Source organism: Phoenix dactylifera, chromosome 1 (assembly GCF_051530095.1).
Source record: "Phoenix dactylifera cultivar Ajwa chromosome 1, Ajwa_hap1_PhDact_Kaust_v1.1, whole genome shotgun sequence".
NCBI lineage: Eukaryota > Viridiplantae > Streptophyta > Magnoliopsida > Arecales > Arecaceae > Phoenix > Phoenix dactylifera.
The window spans coordinates 938,394-955,037 of record NC_143190.1 but is presented as its reverse complement, the minus strand read 5'-3'; the positions used below and the strand labels follow the sequence as shown (position 1 = coordinate 955,037).

Genomic DNA, 16,644 nt, shown 5'->3' with positions numbered 1-16,644 from the left:
ATTATATTACATTACATTAATATTATATTATATCATATATTTATGCATTAATACATATTATATTTTATTATACTCTGTTGTATAATACTGGTAATGTTCTTTATGGTCATTTTGTCACATAAAAGTACTTTCTCAGTTTATTTACCAAACATATGTTAAAGTGCCACAGCACTTTAAAAATATAGTTACCAAACAGGAAACAACTTTTTATAAACGCTCTGCTTCAGACAGCTCTACTTCCAACAGCTCTACTTCCAAAAGCTCTACTACTAACAGCTCCCCCAAACAGGGCCTTAGAGGAGAGGCCATTATTAGATTTGAGTGACTTTATAAACATAAGGCTTGCATTTACAAATCTTTCAAGGCTTGTGAAATTCTTTCAGATGTTCCTAGCTCTATCCAGAAAAATGGCATAGTCATCTGCTCACATCATGAAGATGAAATAGCTTTGCGCTTTAATCACTGAAATTGTATAGCAAACGTATTTACCTGATAAGCATGAAGAATGTTAATCCTTAAAATAAAATACATAATGAGGTCTACAAGAAACCACTTGCTAAACTTTTAGCCCTCCCTGTGGTGCCTGCCAATTCTATCTCATAATAGGGTACATGCACCTAATTTGAACATTTTTACCATGTCATTTCTCATATTAACTTCAATGAAAGCTACTATGATTATTCTATCTTCACTTGGCATATCGCCATGAAGATGTGGCCATAATTTTTTAGGTTGATGATCATGAATGAAGGTTATGCTTCCCATGATTGTCATCAAAAGAAGAAAAGCAGTATTCGGCATCAGCTTATGACAAAGGGCCTTTGGATGCTTGCTTGTCTATATATATATATTTTCAAGCTCAATTCCCCCGGTCTTCAATTTAGCCCGTTATGTTATCAAATGTGATGCACACCAAAAATAAACAATGGAGCTTCCTCCAGAGCTCCATTCCATGTACATAAAATCCTCCAACATCTTACTAGGTAAAACAGTGCTTTTCTTGTATGCATAACCATCAAAACTCAACTTCTTATAAAGTTGGTTGATGTGTCACTTCTTTGGTGCATTCATATTCAACTAAACTTGATGAAGAATCTAAGTGAACTTTCATAAGGACAGAGAACAATTTGTGGTGATGGATTCTGTTTTCTGTTTCCATTTTTTGCATGGAGCAAGGGTGCAAAGAAGACATGGATGAAAATTGTATAAGAATTTTATAAGTTCTAGCATAAATGTAAACTTGAATAGCAATGTATGACGCAAAGGATTAATCGAACAAACCCTAAATAATTGGAATTGAACCTGTTGTTATGATCATAACAACACAATTGGATACGATGAATACCAGATATAGCATGTATATGCTAGAGAATTCCAAGAAAAGGAGTTCAAAATATGTTTATAACTTATAAGCATGTTCTAATAGCATAGTTGGCCAGAAAAGAAGATAAATGGGAAAGGGCAAAAAGGAATCTTCAATTCAAAACTCAAAATGGCATAAAATATCTATTGGTGGCTATGGTTATTATTTAAAATATGATAACCCATTTTGTATGTGCTATGTTTTTACAAGAATTGTAGCTTTTTTTCATTTTCCATGATTGACAAGCTGACTTCAATTCAATAACATTATCATTTAATATATTTTTGCAGTTTTGCCTAACAATTAAGGCCCCATTTGGGGGAGCTTTTGGAGGGCCAAAAAGCACTTTCTAGCCCTCCAAAAGAAAAAGGATGTTTAGTAAAAATTTCGAAAAGCTGTTTTAGCTTTTTCAGAAAGCTAAAAACAGCTTTTTGAAAGAAGCTCCATTTTGGAGCTTTCCGAAAAAACTATTTTAAGCTTTGTTGGAAGCTATTTTTTAACCAAAATACCGATAATAAAATATAATAATTACATACTTTGTCCCTTTATAAACCTAAAAATCTGCTGGAGCCCTAACAAAGAACTCTAGCCATAGATCAGACTCTCTTCCGTGCAAGAAAAGGTATTCTTGTTTCCTATTTTTTATATTACATTATATCATAATACATTAATATGTTATGTTAAATAATTTAATATTATGTTATATTATGCAAAATTAATTTACGCTAATAATTATAATATTTTATACCTTTATTATTATATTATACTATAAATATAATATTATATTACATTATATCATAATACATTTTAATGTTATGTTAAATAATTTAATATTATATTATAATATAAAAAATTAATGTGCGCTAATAAATATAATATTTTGTACCTTTATTATTGTATTATACTATAAATATAATATTATATTAATTATAGCATAATACATTGATATGTTATGTTAAATAATTTAATATTATATTAAATTATTATGCTATAGTATACAATGTTATATTACTATATTATAATAATATTATATTACATTACAGTAATATTATACAATATCATATATTTATGTATTAATATATGTTATATTTTATTATGCTCTATTGTATAATACTATGCAATATTCTTTATGGTAATTTTGTTATACAAAAGTATTTTCTCAGTTTGTTTACCAAACACATGTTAAAGTGCCACAGCACTTTAGAAATATAGTTACGAAACAACAAATAGCTTTTTATAAAAGCTCTACTTCCAACAGCTCTACTTCCAAAAGCTCTACTACCAACAGCTCCCCAAACGGCGCCTAAGTTATGGTCCTTAACCCAAATATTCTAGGTCTTAGGGAATGAGTCCATTCTAAAGTAAATATGAAACCAAGGTCAGCAGAACCGATACTGAGCACCATACCAGTTGTCTGGCGGCATGAGTTGGTACGGGCCTACGTTGTGTCATGTCGGGCCTATACTGACATAGTAGAAGAGGCGAGGAAGAGGGAGAACGAGAGAAGAAAAGAGAGAGAAGGAGGAGGCAGCGAGAGCCAGCAGAGAGTCGGCGGAGGGCCGGAGAGCCGCCATGTGGAGGCAAAGGCCGCAGAGCCGCCGTGTGGAGGCGGACGTTGAAGAGCTGCCAAAAAACCACAAAAGAAGGACTCCACTCCGGTCCCTTGTTTCGTTCAAAACAAGGGTCGGAGGGGGTCCTTTTATTTTTGAAATTTTTAAGTGAAAGTTGGCAAACTAATTGCCGACTTCATTTTTTTTATTCAAAAAAAATAAATGAAGTCGGCAATGGGTTTGTCGACTTTCACTTAAACACTCCAAAAATAAAAGAGGCCCCACCGGCCCCTATTTCAAACGAAACAGGAGACCGGAGCGAGCCCCTCTTTCGCTGCTCCCCAGCCTCCGCCGACCGGCCTCGACTTTCCTCTCCCTCTCCCTCGCCTGCTAACTCTCTCTCTCTTCCTCCTTTTCCTTCGTCTTCTCCTCCTCCGGCGCCGTCTCATTTTCGTCGCCGGAACCGTCCCAGTCCGCGGCTGGTATAGCTCGGGACGCCCCAAACCGAACGATTCGAGACGGTTCCGCCAACCTTGCATGAAACAAACATCAAAGGTGCAAGATACTATTTTAGAGTGATTTTTTGATATGGAATAAGAGAAATAAGTTTCAAATAAAAAAGAAAAGAAGGAAACATTGCATGTATAATATACATATGCTGAAAAGGCTTTCCAGAGGTCTAAGCCTGGAAAGCTCACATAAGTAAGCAACTCTGACGATAGAGATTTTCTAAATGGCGAACAAAAGGTTAAGAATAAGGCTTAAGAACACAAGTTCTTAATGGACAAAAATAGTGAAGATTTTTCATCATTAAATATGGGAATTGTAAATACCTAGAGGAGTATAAACAAAGTCAGTTGTTCTTTTCACTGATTTTCTATCATTCACACAGTGGTCTCAGTATTTCAAACCATGAAAGGAGAAATACTTTTGTTTCTCATTTGAAATAATATTAGCTAGTTTTAAGAAAATAACTTAAGATGGTCATTGAATATGATATGGTTACCTCCAAATTTGGTGACAAGTTCAAGGCGCCAAGACTATGAACTCTATGACCTCTTAAATCCAGCCTCTGAGAAAACGATTAGAAAATCAGAAAAAACTACAGTTAGATTAATAATGTTATTAAGCAATGTGGCTAAAGCTAATAAGATATTCCAATGAAGTAATCTTATTTGGTTTTCCTTTTCTTTGAATATGGTTTGAACAGGAGGGGGGAGAGAGACAGAGGGCATTCAATTTCAGTGTCCCAAAAAACCCAAACATAAGTGACATTCAGCACTTACCCGCTCGTCCCCAGCTTTGACCTCAATCTGTGGGAGCATGATTAAGCGAGTATCACAACTCTCTGGAGTTGAAGCTTTCCTCCGACCTGATAAAGAAGAACCCCTGTCCACTGAGGAGGACAAGGGTCCCAATTTAGAGCTGCTAGATACTGAAGGTGAGCATGCTGATGGAGAAGAAACATGAGAAGCCACCCTTCTGAGACTACTGCAGCCATCGGAACTGTCCGCTGAAATTGAAGGGACCCTTTTCCAGGAGGAAACTGATGCCGATGGCCTAACCGAGGGTTTTGGTGTCAAATATGGCTTGCTCCTATCAGACTTGGTAGAGGATAAATGTGAGAGTGTAGGCGACTTCTTTGTCTCCAAGCGTGTCACCGAGTTTGGAGCTTTTGAGCTAACAGAAGGCAGTGATGAACGCCTACTTTCAACGTTACTCCTCTTTCCAGGATCTGAAATCGATGGAGACACCTTTTTACCACCAATTGCACCTCCATTTTCCTGTCGTTTTGGAGCTGAAGCCGGGTGCTTCTCTGCCAAGCCTCCCGTGCTTTTTCTTCTATGCAAAGAAACAGCGTTTGAAGTGACGGTTGGCTTCATGAACCTGGAATTAGACCTAGTGGAGCTCATATCTGGTACCCCGACATCTTCCATCTTCTTGCTGACAGATGAAAAAGTCCCGGAAGCTTTGGATGCTGGCATGACTCCACCATGTTTCGCCAATTTCGATGATTTCTTCACACTTTCAGCTGAAGCCACTGAGGATTGCTTCGAGGACGCCGCAGACCGGATCATGTTCTCTCCATCCTCACTATGATTCTCAGGTAGAGCCTCCATTGGATGCAGTTCAGCACAATCGCGCCCTCAGCCAAGATACTTCAAGCAGGTAGCGACCCCACCCTCCCTCAAACCACGCAAGATCCCGTCACAATCACATCTCATACGCAGAAATCCCTCAAAACCCACTGCAGGATCGACAGAAAAGTCGATTCTTAGAACTTTCCTACCTACAAAACTCGAACTTTAGCTCACTTTCAGAACTTTCCAATATAAGATTCAACACAATATACGACTTCTAGACAAAAACATATAACCCCATCCGCATCAGTTCGTATGAACAATAAAAAAAAATCACAATTACAAGGTCCCGATCCCATGATACTTCAAGAAGTCTAAGAAAAGAAAAGGAAATATTCCGATCTTAGCATCAAACCAGTTAAAACCCTCAAAACACGCAAGATAAAACAGAAATCAAACTAAATCCAACATTTCCTGCGATCTTGACGGAATGTATGTCCCAAAACCAAGATCGGAAAGTACTGCATCGATCTACTCAAAAAGAAAGAAAAATGAAACTTAAAAAAATCCAAATGGGAAACAAAACAGAGAAGATTCCACACGGTGATCACTGGCATTTCACCTTCCAAACCCGTGAATCGGTCAGATCGAAACCAAACCCTACTCACCTCTCCTGACAATCTTAGTCTACCCACCAGTGAGCACGCGAGAGAGAGGGAGAGAGAGAAGCGCTGAAAAAAGAAAGATTCGAGCTGAAGCGTCTAAAAAAGTAATCATAATTACTTAACTAAAAAGTGATTAATAAACGGTGAAAAAATCCCGCTTCGGTACGGTATTTGTTGGTATCCTTTCAAGAAAAAGGCCAAAAAGGGGATTCCTTTGACCAAAACGCCCTTCCCCTGTCGGTACTACGTCGGAGAGGATATGGTTCTGTGTAGAACTTCCGTCCAACGAGGTAAATGAGCGCCACGTAGAGAAGATAAAAAATAAACGGAAACGTGGCATATAGAGGATTAAAGGAGTATTTAATCTTCCAATGGTTCCCGTTTCTCTGTGACACGTTCTTCTGCAATACTTGTGACTAGCGGGGGGGTGACTGTAAGCTGCGGTACGTAGACCGCGGTGACAGCTGTTGGAGACTTCGTTCTTTATCGAATAAAATAATTTGTCGGTTGACGGCTAAGTAGCACCATTCGATGTACGGCCCAAACTATACGGACGGCCGAGATTCTTCTAATGTGGGCGCTTTGGACCATGAACTAATGCAAGGAGTGTGTAATAAATCAATCTCCTGTTAGGGGGCTATCTGGTTAAAATCTTTTTAAAGCTCCATGGCGGAAACGGAAAGCGAGAGAGGCAAGCATTTCGGAGACAGAGGTTGCTGAAACTTTGATTAGGATGTACTTTTGGATAACGCCAAGATCAATTGGAATTTAGGTCAAGTTTTAGGTACATGACCACCCTGACCAGATATATTGTTTATATTACGCTATGTGGCCCTGCGAATATCAATGATGCGACCCTCTAACAAACCTGGTGCAGTCTGATTTACAACATTGGTTTGTAGATATTTTGATTGAAGCACTATGAAATATTTAATATTCTGTTAATTAAGCATCAATTCCTGCCGATATATCTAGGTGGCAGTGGTGATTTACATGCCCTGTTTTCTAACAATTACATATATCTTTTTAGAAAAATTTTAGGATAAATTATGCATTTAGTCGTTCGAGTTTAAGTCAAATTTTTAATAAATTTTTAAATTTCAAAATGCTCAAATTTGGAATTTATTATTTTGCAACTATTTTAATATCGTCCTTTCTCCCTATTCCGACTATTTTCTCTCATCAGAATTTTCTCTCGCTAAGTGCCACATCATCACCTATATATAATAAATTATGTTTTTAGTTTACTAAGTTTTGCAAATATTTCTATATGATCGTTAAAGTTTAAAATTTCTAATTAAGTTCTTCAATTTTCAAGCATGATTTCATGTAGCCTTTTTGCCTTAGCCATGATGCTACACCCACTCCACCCCAACCTCCTCCATCAAGTCCCTGCCTTTCCTCTATTGTCGAGCCCTCCGCTCAAGCTTGCCAACACCTCCTCCCACTTGCGCTTACAATCGCGCAACCTTTCTCCTCCTCCTAATTAGAAATTTTTAAATTATAAGAACAATGTAAAAATATTTGTAAAAATTAGAGAACCAAAAGCATAATTTATGGCATATGGGTGATGGTGTAGCATATATATGATGATGTGGCATATGGACAATGACATGACACTCGGCGACTAGACACTTTTGGGTAGAAAATTCTATTGTATCGTATGCTATATGCCGCATCATCGCCCATATATCACTTCATCACCTATATACTAAATCACCACTCATTTGTCGCATTGTCAAAATAAAAATTTTTTATTTATTATGCCACATCATCATCCATATGCCAATAGTGGTGCTAGCAAGGAAAAGAATACCACGTCATCACCAATATGCTAGTTAATCATCTATCTAAGTGGTTTATGCCACATAGTCAACCACGTAATCATCGGTTAGTGCCAATAGTAAGGATTTCTGGTGAGAGAAAGTGGCCAAAATTAAGAAGAAGGACGATATTAAAATAGTAGCAAAATAAGAGAAACCAAATTTAAGTTTTATAGAGTTTAGGGATTTAGGGCCATCCAGGATTTAGAACTGCTCACTCGCTCCTGCACGATATCTTGAGGTGCTCTAAGGAGTATGTGTCCATGGTGGTTAAGCATATTTATTGTAAGACGAATAATGTTGTGGACTGAGTTGCCTCGTTTGTAGTAGAGCACCCTAGAGGGGTACTTTAGACCAACCTGTCACTTGGATATACCCATACTAGACATATATGAATCGTCTGTTTTACCAAAAAAAAAAATCAACCTAAATTTAGATAATTAAAAGCACAATTTATCATTATTTTTTATATTATAATCAAATCATGTGCACACGCTTATCTAATTAAATCGGGACTCAGTCGAATGGCTCTCTACTTCTGAAGCCCTACTCTTCCATTGCACACGAAGCACGCATCATAACAGAAAAATAACAAAAATACTCTATAGGCCATGAGCAACATGATGGTAGATAGAACAGTCACGACTAACATCCCCGGGCAAAGATTCAATTCTTTGATACAAAGAAAAAGAAAGACACTCAGATTGATTATTGAATTAAACACTCCAACAAATGCAAATTTTAGCCCTTCTCACCTTTTCTTTTTTCTCCTTTGAGTACAACAACCAGCCTTTTCCTCTGTAAAAAGCATGAATAGCATTTCAAAGACTCAAACTCAACTTTCAAGCAACCATGATGTTTCTAAACAGATGCAAAATTAGCCCTTCTATCTTTTATTTTATTTTATTTTTTGGTGGGGGTGGGGGGTTGGTATCACAATTAGCCCTTTCTTTGCAAAAAGCACGAATGACATATGAAAGACTAAAACACTCAATATGCAAGCAACCATGTTGTTTCTAACCTCATTTGGTCACCATGGGAATGTAAAAAGAATTAAGTATAATCCCATCAGGTGGGAACTACTAACCTATAACTTTGCTTCTTTTTTTTTTCTAGTGGTCCTATCGCTCAAGAAAAGAATAGGTTAAATGTACCTTTCAAGGAATATAATAAGGCATGCTTTGCAAAATAAACGACCTCTTTTGGCCAAAGGATTGGTGAGGAGCCCTTTGGAATAATGAGTTACAAGGACCAGGCCCCAGGGTGCATCAAGAAGATAGCCAAGAATTCATTCAATCATCTCTTGCCAAGACTTATTGGGAAAGCTATGATCATATATGATTATGAATAACATCCCAATATGGTGGAAAATTCACTAATTTTAGATGTTATTAGTAATAGAAGAGCATGTTTAAGAGCTCTACATTTGTTGTTAAGCATGTTTAAGGGTTTCTTAGCCGTAATTTTTTAGGTCGAGCCTTACACGAACTCAAAACAGTTAGTAGGTCGAACCAAACCCCGCATCGAAAGTGTTACCCAGATTACATTCGATCCCAATAAATTTAAGACACTAAAACAGAACTTTTAGCAAACTAAAAATGTTTTGAGTTAACGCCACTCAACCTCATGTATAGAATTCTTTTTCATGCTTAATAATTCTCTTGAATCCTTAACTTCAAAAAAAGGAGAAATTATTGATGAGTTTCCATTGTGTAAATATATTGCCCTGTCAGATCATCCCACATTGCATGATGCTGATGGTGGCCGCTTGAACTGTATCTTCCAGTGACTGGAGAGGATCTGAGCTTGACTTAGATGCCCAAACATTGAAACATAAACATGTTTTTCTAAATTATGATGGATATTATGGCTTTGACAATGCTAGGATGCCTTCATAAATATATTTGCTGCTAAACATTTGTGATTTGAATCATGTTTGTGCTATGTATTTATGGGCCATGTATCACCTAACCCTCCAAATCTTTCTAATTAATATTGCAGAGGAAATTTCCTGAAGGACCCTGCATCAGTGGCTTATGCGAAAGTACTTGCTCCTCACCATGGATGGGTCATAAGGAAAGCAGCTGCCACAGAAATGTATGCCCTTCCTACATACATTCCTCACCATGTACTTGCTCCTGCATCAGCTGCACAGCTTATGAAGAAGCTAAGAAGCTAAATGAAGATGGTGAGTTTTTGTACCATGGACTTGCATTGTGGCATGAAATTTGTAGCATAAACCATAGTTTTCGATCTCAATCCTGCCCTCCAGGGAACTTTATGCATCACATAAGATTTTATGTTTTGCTATGAGAATTGACAGCAACACTTACTCAAGTCACCAAATAGCTGCACTCGGCAATTTAAATGCTATCAAGTTTCAAAGATCTAAGCACCTGCAAATCCAACTGAATAAATCAACTTGGTACACTTAATGTTTTCGTCAGGTGTGGAATGAAGATCAAGTAATTGTGATGTTAGAGACTTGGCCTCAGCAGGCTCGTTGTATGTACAATTTCAAAAGAAAGTTTGAGTTACCTGGGTAACTTATTGACTGGGATGATTTTAAGGTTAACTTGCACACATTCATTTCCTATGTGAAAGAAAGAGAAAACAAAAAACTTCTATCACATATATGAGGCCTTGCAGGATGTTATCAAGTTATTTTATTAGATAATATGATTCTTTTTCTTGTCAATAATTTTAGTATTCTGGATGACCAAATGGATGCTGGGTATGGCTTTCGGTTAAGTGTATATGTTATGTATTGCTCACTTCTATCTTTTTGAATCTTCTATTGGCACCAATATATGAAGATCACTAAGCTTATATTAATAGTACTCACCAAGATTTTCGATAACACTGTATTAACTATGGAGCGAGCTCTAAAACTGGATGTTAACCTGGGTTTAAGGTTGTCAATTAAATACAGGTTTTCACAGTGCCAAGCCTAAGCAAACACTCGATTTAGATCAAAGCTCTGAGTTAGTCTACTATCAAAGTCTCTTTCCCAGTTCACAGCCGTGCAGGTTGTACCAGAGACCTAGGACTCAATTCCACCTTTCTTTATTTTCACTAGAATGTGGCTAAGAGAATAAAATAATAGATACTACAGGCACAAAGATCTGGTCATATTTTCAGAAACTTTTAATAACAATTTATTTAAACAAATATTGAGGATAAATGTTATATGAGAGACCTTGAACGCTAGATACTCTTGAAGTTAGAGCTGGACGCTCTAAGTTTGGGATGGACGAAACACAACACATCAGATACACTTATCGCACAAACACATTGCCTCAGTTAAAATTATCTAGCGGAATGGATATTTCAGTTTTATTTTTTCACTTCTTCGTAGTCATTGATCAACCACATATTATCAAATTAATTTGTTCACTTCAGAATTGGGCTACCAGCATCTTTCCTCATTCCATCCCAACCTGAGAAGAATCTGTCAGCTCAGAATTCAACTCCAATAACTTAAAGGCCATACCGATATATTATTCATCAATACCCCCTATACCATGCGGTTCCGAAGATTTTTTAAATCTTGATGCATTCAAAAAATATTAGCTTCATAGTTGATGAAGAATGATCAAACAAGGCTGGGAACTCAAAGACTATGGTGTATGAGATGGCTTGTAAGATGCGGATTCTTAAACCGTTGAGGAAACACACTGGATCAGATTACAATTTCCTGAGGTGATCAGTGGAACAGATTGCACCAATAACCATCAAATATTAGGATAATAATTGCAACAACTAAAGATTTTTAACTAAATCTTCACATTCCCCATGAGTTGCTGGTGCCAACCATATGGTCCAAAAATTTAAGGTACAAGAAAAAAATGGATAAAACTGTGATTTTCAGGAATCAGAGATTCGTAATCTAATGGCCTGAAAAACACCAGACATCGTCCTCTAGGTAGACTGGTTTCCTCAACTGATAAAAGCCTATGATATCTTAAAACATTACTGCGCATCATTCTGAAAATAATAACTCAACTTTCAGTGGGACTTCACATACTCCTGAACTATATGAAGGCCCTCTGATTCTTCTCCATAATCCTGCAAAAATAGATAAAATAAATGTTGTCACTCAGATAAAACAAAAAAAATTACCTGCACCATAGGGAAAAGAACACATAAGACATCTTGATTTTCCTACCTTGATAACCACGCACGAACAGCCTACCACTTTCCTTGCCTTCCCCTCTGAATCAATTTTGCAAAGCTGCATTAACACAAAAGATAATTAAAGATGGGGGACTAAAAAGTTTTCAGATAAGATGCATTTCATACAATAAACATCAAATTTGGAGCCCTAAATTTGGAATCCTTCGCCTCTGCAAGCCTAAATGCATGAGAGGACATCTGCCAATTTGTCCTCAATTCTGCCCAGACCCAATTTTGCAAAATAGATGCAAACCAAAAGGCCACAATTCCATGAAATTAGCATAATAAAAAGCGCAGCAACATAGGAGGCAAATTTTATACGTGCATACATAATGGTTAAAGAACTAAAATATTACAAATGGTCTTTAAAAAAATAAATAAATCTTAAGTGCATTTTTTTGCTTATCACAGCTATTTTTTCTAAAGTAGGCAAGACCATCTTGACAACAGGGCATATCGCATCTTTGAGCATTTTGTTTGGGGGCTACAAAAAAAATGGAATAAAAATCTACTTCATATATCAATCCCCCCCACCAGGCCCTACCAAAAAAAAAAAAATCAAATCAAAGGAGAGCCTCCTGAGGGTGGGGCTTTGTGGAAGGAGGGAATAATAAATGAGAATTACATAAGGAATAACTTCTGACAGCTTTCCCTCTACCTATACAGGTCTGAGCAGAATAACCATTCCTTGTTCATACCTGTTTCTCTAAAAGCAGTTTGGCAAGCATAAGGCTTACTCTGAGCCTTACGGCATACTGCACTTTAAGAGCTGATGAGTGCTGTTTGAACAACAATAGTGTATAGATACCCAAAACGTTAGCTTTTCTCAATCAACTTCCACTAGTTAATAAAGATATGTTAAGAACAGCAAATGAAAGAAATTCACTAACCCCTGACCACTCGCCAAGGGTTTTAGCACTTGGGACTGTAACCAAGTGCACATTATGCTCAGCACAAAGTGCTTTAACAAGTTTGACATAGTCAGGCTGGTCGCAATCCTCAGCCAGCACGCAAAGTTGTGCTGCATGCTTCTCAACGGCCTTGGCAGCTTCATGGAGCCCACGAACAAGCCCATCATGGGCCAACGATTTTTTCAACACAAGTTGCAGGGCTGTCATCAAGTCCATGGGCTCTCCAAGAGCTGGAGCTGCTGTTTCGACTGCAATATCTTCTCTGCCAAAAGAGAAAAAACATAATAAGTACAGTCTCATTGCTGATATATGAAGAGTGAAGATCATTATCAGAGACCACTTCAAAAATGGAATACCAATTTTTAGAACAAATTGAGATTACAAATTGTATATCAAACATGCAATTCTTGTTTGCTCAAATGTTGGAGAATGCCATAGCCACTAAATCTTCAACTTTGAGGATTTATTGGATCAAAAATTGTCTTAGGCATTCATAACATAAAATGATACATTCGCAGCAGCAAACACATACTTAAAGACATTCTGGTTCCAGACAAAAGTGATAAATGAAATATTGTAAAAGACAAAGAAGCACAAGCACTCCGCAAATTTCAGTCCAGAGCTGGAATTGTCTTCCGATTAGTTGGATATGGCTTTTAGCAGCCTTCAACTTTCATTTTTCAACTTCAATCCAGATACTGCAAGGCATGCCCTTCCAACTTCAACCATTCTGGTCAAATTCAAACCATCGGACTCTAAATTTCCTAGTGCGCAAATTAAGAAACCTATTTCCTCACCCTACACTTTATTGACACAACCCTTCACTTCTAATATGACTCAGTTGTAAGTTCTAAGTTCTAACACTATTCTTAGTTATTCCATGCATCACTTTATTTCAATATATGCTATGCTTACCTTCCAAGTCATACAAAATAACAGTCTTACAATTGTTGTACAAAACATCCTCCAAGTCCAAAAGGAAAGTAGTCATCACACCATATTCCAGCACCAGTACTACAACTCTACTTCACTGGCCTAGCACTAACTCTCATGGAAAGGTTCGGTATCTATATACCCTACTCATCAGACTAACTGAACAATGGTAGGCATTTAATTGGCAATAAAAGGAGAAAAGAAAAGAAATTATGTTTCCAAAGACCTCTCACCTAAATTGTAGCCCTATAATCATTTAAATTTAATTTAATTCAGTATCTAATAAAAGTCAGTAATGAATTTCAGATGACAGTTTGCACTGAATCGTCATCAGGTATTCCACTTAAAATAACTGTAGTACAAAGGGAGTGAAGGTAACAACAAAGTTTAGGAGTTTGAAAAGGTAAGATATATATATATTGAAAAATCTCACAATGTAACTGAATAACTAATCAAAGACATTGCCATGCAGCATTTCCTCCAAATTATTATGCTTTTTTCAAAATAAAAGATCAACAAGCTTACAAAAACTTTGCTCTTGATACCGCAGAACAAGGTCCGCCGTACCGGGTCCGATAGGCGTACCGGTTGCCTACCGGACCGGTACGGGCCGGTTCGTACCGTGCTCCGGGCGGTACGGGCCGGTTCGTACCGTGCTCCGGGCGGTACGGGCCGGTTCGTACCGTGCTCCGGGCGGTACGGGCCGGTTCGTACCGTGCTCCGGGCGGTACGGGCCGGTTCGTACCGTGCTCCGGGCGGTACGAACCGGGAAGCTCTTCCCCGCCAGAACCGGGGAAGAAGAAGAGAACCAGAGAGAGCGCGGGGAAGAGAGGGAGGGAGCCCACCTTCGGCCGCCATCGGAGAGCCGCGGAGGGGCGTCGGAGGCCGGTGGTTCCCCCGCCGGGCTCCCCCGTCGGGGCACTGGTTCCCCCGTCCCCCGCCGGGCTCCGCCGCCTCCCACCGGCCTCCGACGCCCCTCCGCGGCTCTCCGATGGCGGCCGAAGGTGGGCTCCCTCCCTCTCTTCCCCGCGCTCTCTCTTTTTCTCCTCGTCTTCTTCGTCTCCGGCGAGGAACCGGCCTGTACCGGTTTCAACAGCTCCAGCATACCGGTAGCTGGCCGGACCGGTTTGTACCGGCCCGTAACGGCCGGTACGGGCCGGTTCGGCATACGCTGCCGCAGAATATCAAAATTTAAGCAATTCATGTGAACGAGATGAATGGTACATGAAATCTGACAGATTTTATGGCAAGAAGTCACCCAGAAAATGCAATCTTTGTAAATCTAGATCAGACAAGATAATAACAGTTTTAGTCACTATGCTTTAGAGATAAAATGGTCGTAAACAATGCAAAGTGTTTAGGACTATGTTCTTTAGAGACAGAGGATACTAGTGCAAAGTGTATGATCAAGTCAGCATGGCTACACAGATCAATAGAAGAACATATTTTGCTTCAGAATCTAGCTGCTTTAACATTTCCCATATATATTTCAAGATTGAACCTCGCTTTCCCATATATATATATTTTGTGCAAGCCTCCCATAGTTTTTTATTTAAAAAAAAGTGCATTTTGCAGCCCAATTAAAAAACCCTGTCCTCATCCTCCTAGCATGTTATCAGAAAATGTCCATTTTCCTAATAAATTATATTGTGCAATTAACAACAACACAAACAGGAGTTCACTTAGGTCTTGATGCAGCCAATCTCAAATACCCACTCTATTTCTGCTGGGAAAAGAGAACATTTTAAGTTCATTCTGCATCTAACAAGATTATGACAAGTGAACTGATAGGATAGCTAGAATCACTAGACTATAAAACCTGACAATCTAAAACGTGACATAAGGACCAAGAAGAACCTTTTCACTCTTAAAGTTGCATCGGATCATAACAATAAAACGCTAAAAAACCCCATCAAGTAGTCTTGAAGGACTCTAAACTCTGGTGGATAAGCATCATACTAAAGTTATGGCTTACAGAGAAATAAATTACAGACACAGCATGGAAGGGACGGGAAGACTAAAGATTGGAACTATCAAAAATATCATCTTGAAGTAATTTTACGACCTTGAACGGATATTCACCAAAACTACCTTCCAAAGATAAAAACTTTGAAACTTAATTCTTTGACCGAAGATTTATCTAAGTTTAATCACGATGAAATATAATGAGATCACGATTTGGTAATAGATAATTAAACAAGAGAAACCACAATATATACCTGTCAGGAGAGAATAATGCAGCAAAAACAATAAAGGAAATTTACGATTGAAAACTGAACCACAGTTGTCTCGCATTTTAACATAACCAGCATTTCTAAAGGCGTACCAAACATCAAAACTTAATTAATAAAAACCTCAGAGCAAAAGGAATAAATCGAAGGAAAGGAACAACTGAGAGGACTTACGCCATTGGATCCTTTTGTGATCGAGCGAAATGGATCTGAAACACTCACCAAACACGCTGCAGTATGAGCAAAAATGGAGATTTAGAAGCGATCGGATCGAGAAAAAAGGAATTAAAGAAAGCGAGGAGATGGAGGCGGAGCGGCGCACCTCGGAGACGAGAGTTAGGGTTTAGGGTTTCAGACGAAAGGGAAAAATCGGGGGGCAAACGGTGCGGATTTGTATATACGCTCCTAGGTCGCTGTGAGTCCTCTAACGAGTTTTATTTTTCAGTGATCCTCCACCGTCCATTTTGGGTACACCGTAGACTTACGTTAATTGACGGATGGACGAGATGTAATTTCATGGCCGTCTGATGAATCATGAGAGGGAGGTTCTGAACGGGTGGAAATAATTGGCAGATGCGACAAACGGTCCGGATTGTATGATTGTATCTTGCGACTAAAGATCTGATCGTCAATCAGGTGGCCTGCTCATGTAGTTTGGAGGGGAAGAATCTTACCCTGGCTTTCTGCGGGCGGTACTATTGGATTGCATCGGGTCCATGTTTTACCAAATTCGGATCCATACATGTTCTTCCATGAATAGGTATTATAGAAAAGTGGGCCGACTTTTTTCTATTGGCCAATTTATCCATATTTTTATTTTTTAAGATGGAAAAACTACTTTTCGATTGCTATTTTTGTTGTTGTCTTTTACATTTTTCTTATATTTACCTTTAATTTATTTGCTTTAGTTA

At 38.3% G+C, this 16,644-nt stretch overlaps 2 protein-coding genes across 5 annotated transcripts in view; both read right to left on the bottom strand.

Annotated features, from left to right (window-relative positions):
- LOC103703643 (187-kDa microtubule-associated protein AIR9-like) overlaps positions 1 to 5,800 on the bottom strand; it is a 47,004-nt gene extending 41,204 nt beyond the window's left edge. The window contains exons 1-3 of one of the 3 annotated variants that reach the window (XM_039114584.2): positions 5,663 to 5,800; positions 4,200 to 5,161; positions 3,920 to 3,985 (exon numbers count right to left, since the gene is read on the bottom strand). In XM_039114584.2, coding sequence (XP_038970512.1) covers positions 3,920 to 3,985; positions 4,200 to 5,033 — 900 coding nt within the window. In that variant the 5' untranslated portion in view covers positions 5,034 to 5,161; positions 5,663 to 5,800. Of the gene's footprint in view, positions 1 to 3,919; positions 3,986 to 4,199 lie in introns of all 3 variants that reach the window. The other 2 variants (XM_088715957.1, XM_088715951.1) reach the window with 2 other exon arrangements.
- Positions 5,801 to 11,235: 5,435 nt separating this feature from the next.
- Positions 11,236 to 16,178, bottom strand: LOC103703642 (small ribosomal subunit protein eS12). 2 transcript variants are annotated; one of them, XM_008786561.4, is made up of 6 exons: positions 16,056 to 16,178; positions 15,908 to 15,963; positions 12,549 to 12,831; positions 12,357 to 12,437; positions 11,651 to 11,716; positions 11,236 to 11,550 (listed from the first exon to the last, which is right to left on the bottom strand). In XM_008786561.4, the coding sequence occupies exons 2-6, from the start codon at positions 15,910 to 15,912 to the stop codon at positions 11,491 to 11,493; spliced, it is 495 nt and encodes a 164-aa protein (XP_008784783.1). In that variant the 5' UTR covers positions 15,913 to 15,963; positions 16,056 to 16,178; the 3' UTR covers positions 11,236 to 11,490. The 2 variants fall into 2 exon arrangements, with proteins under 2 accessions (XP_008784783.1, XP_008784784.1); XM_008786562.4 differs by lacking the exon at positions 12,357 to 12,437.
- Positions 16,179 to 16,644: the final 466 nt, after the last annotated feature.

Coding starts and splice junctions, on each gene's coding strand:
- LOC103703642 (XM_008786561.4), bottom strand. Junction 12,438..12,548: donor CCCTTGGCGAGTGGTCAGGG/GTTAGTGAATTT, acceptor TTGTTCAAACAG/CACTCATCAGCTCTTAAAGT. Junction 11,551..11,650: donor GTTCGTGCGTGGTTATCAAG/GTAGGAAAATCA, acceptor CTATTTTTGCAG/GATTATGGAGAAGAATCAGA.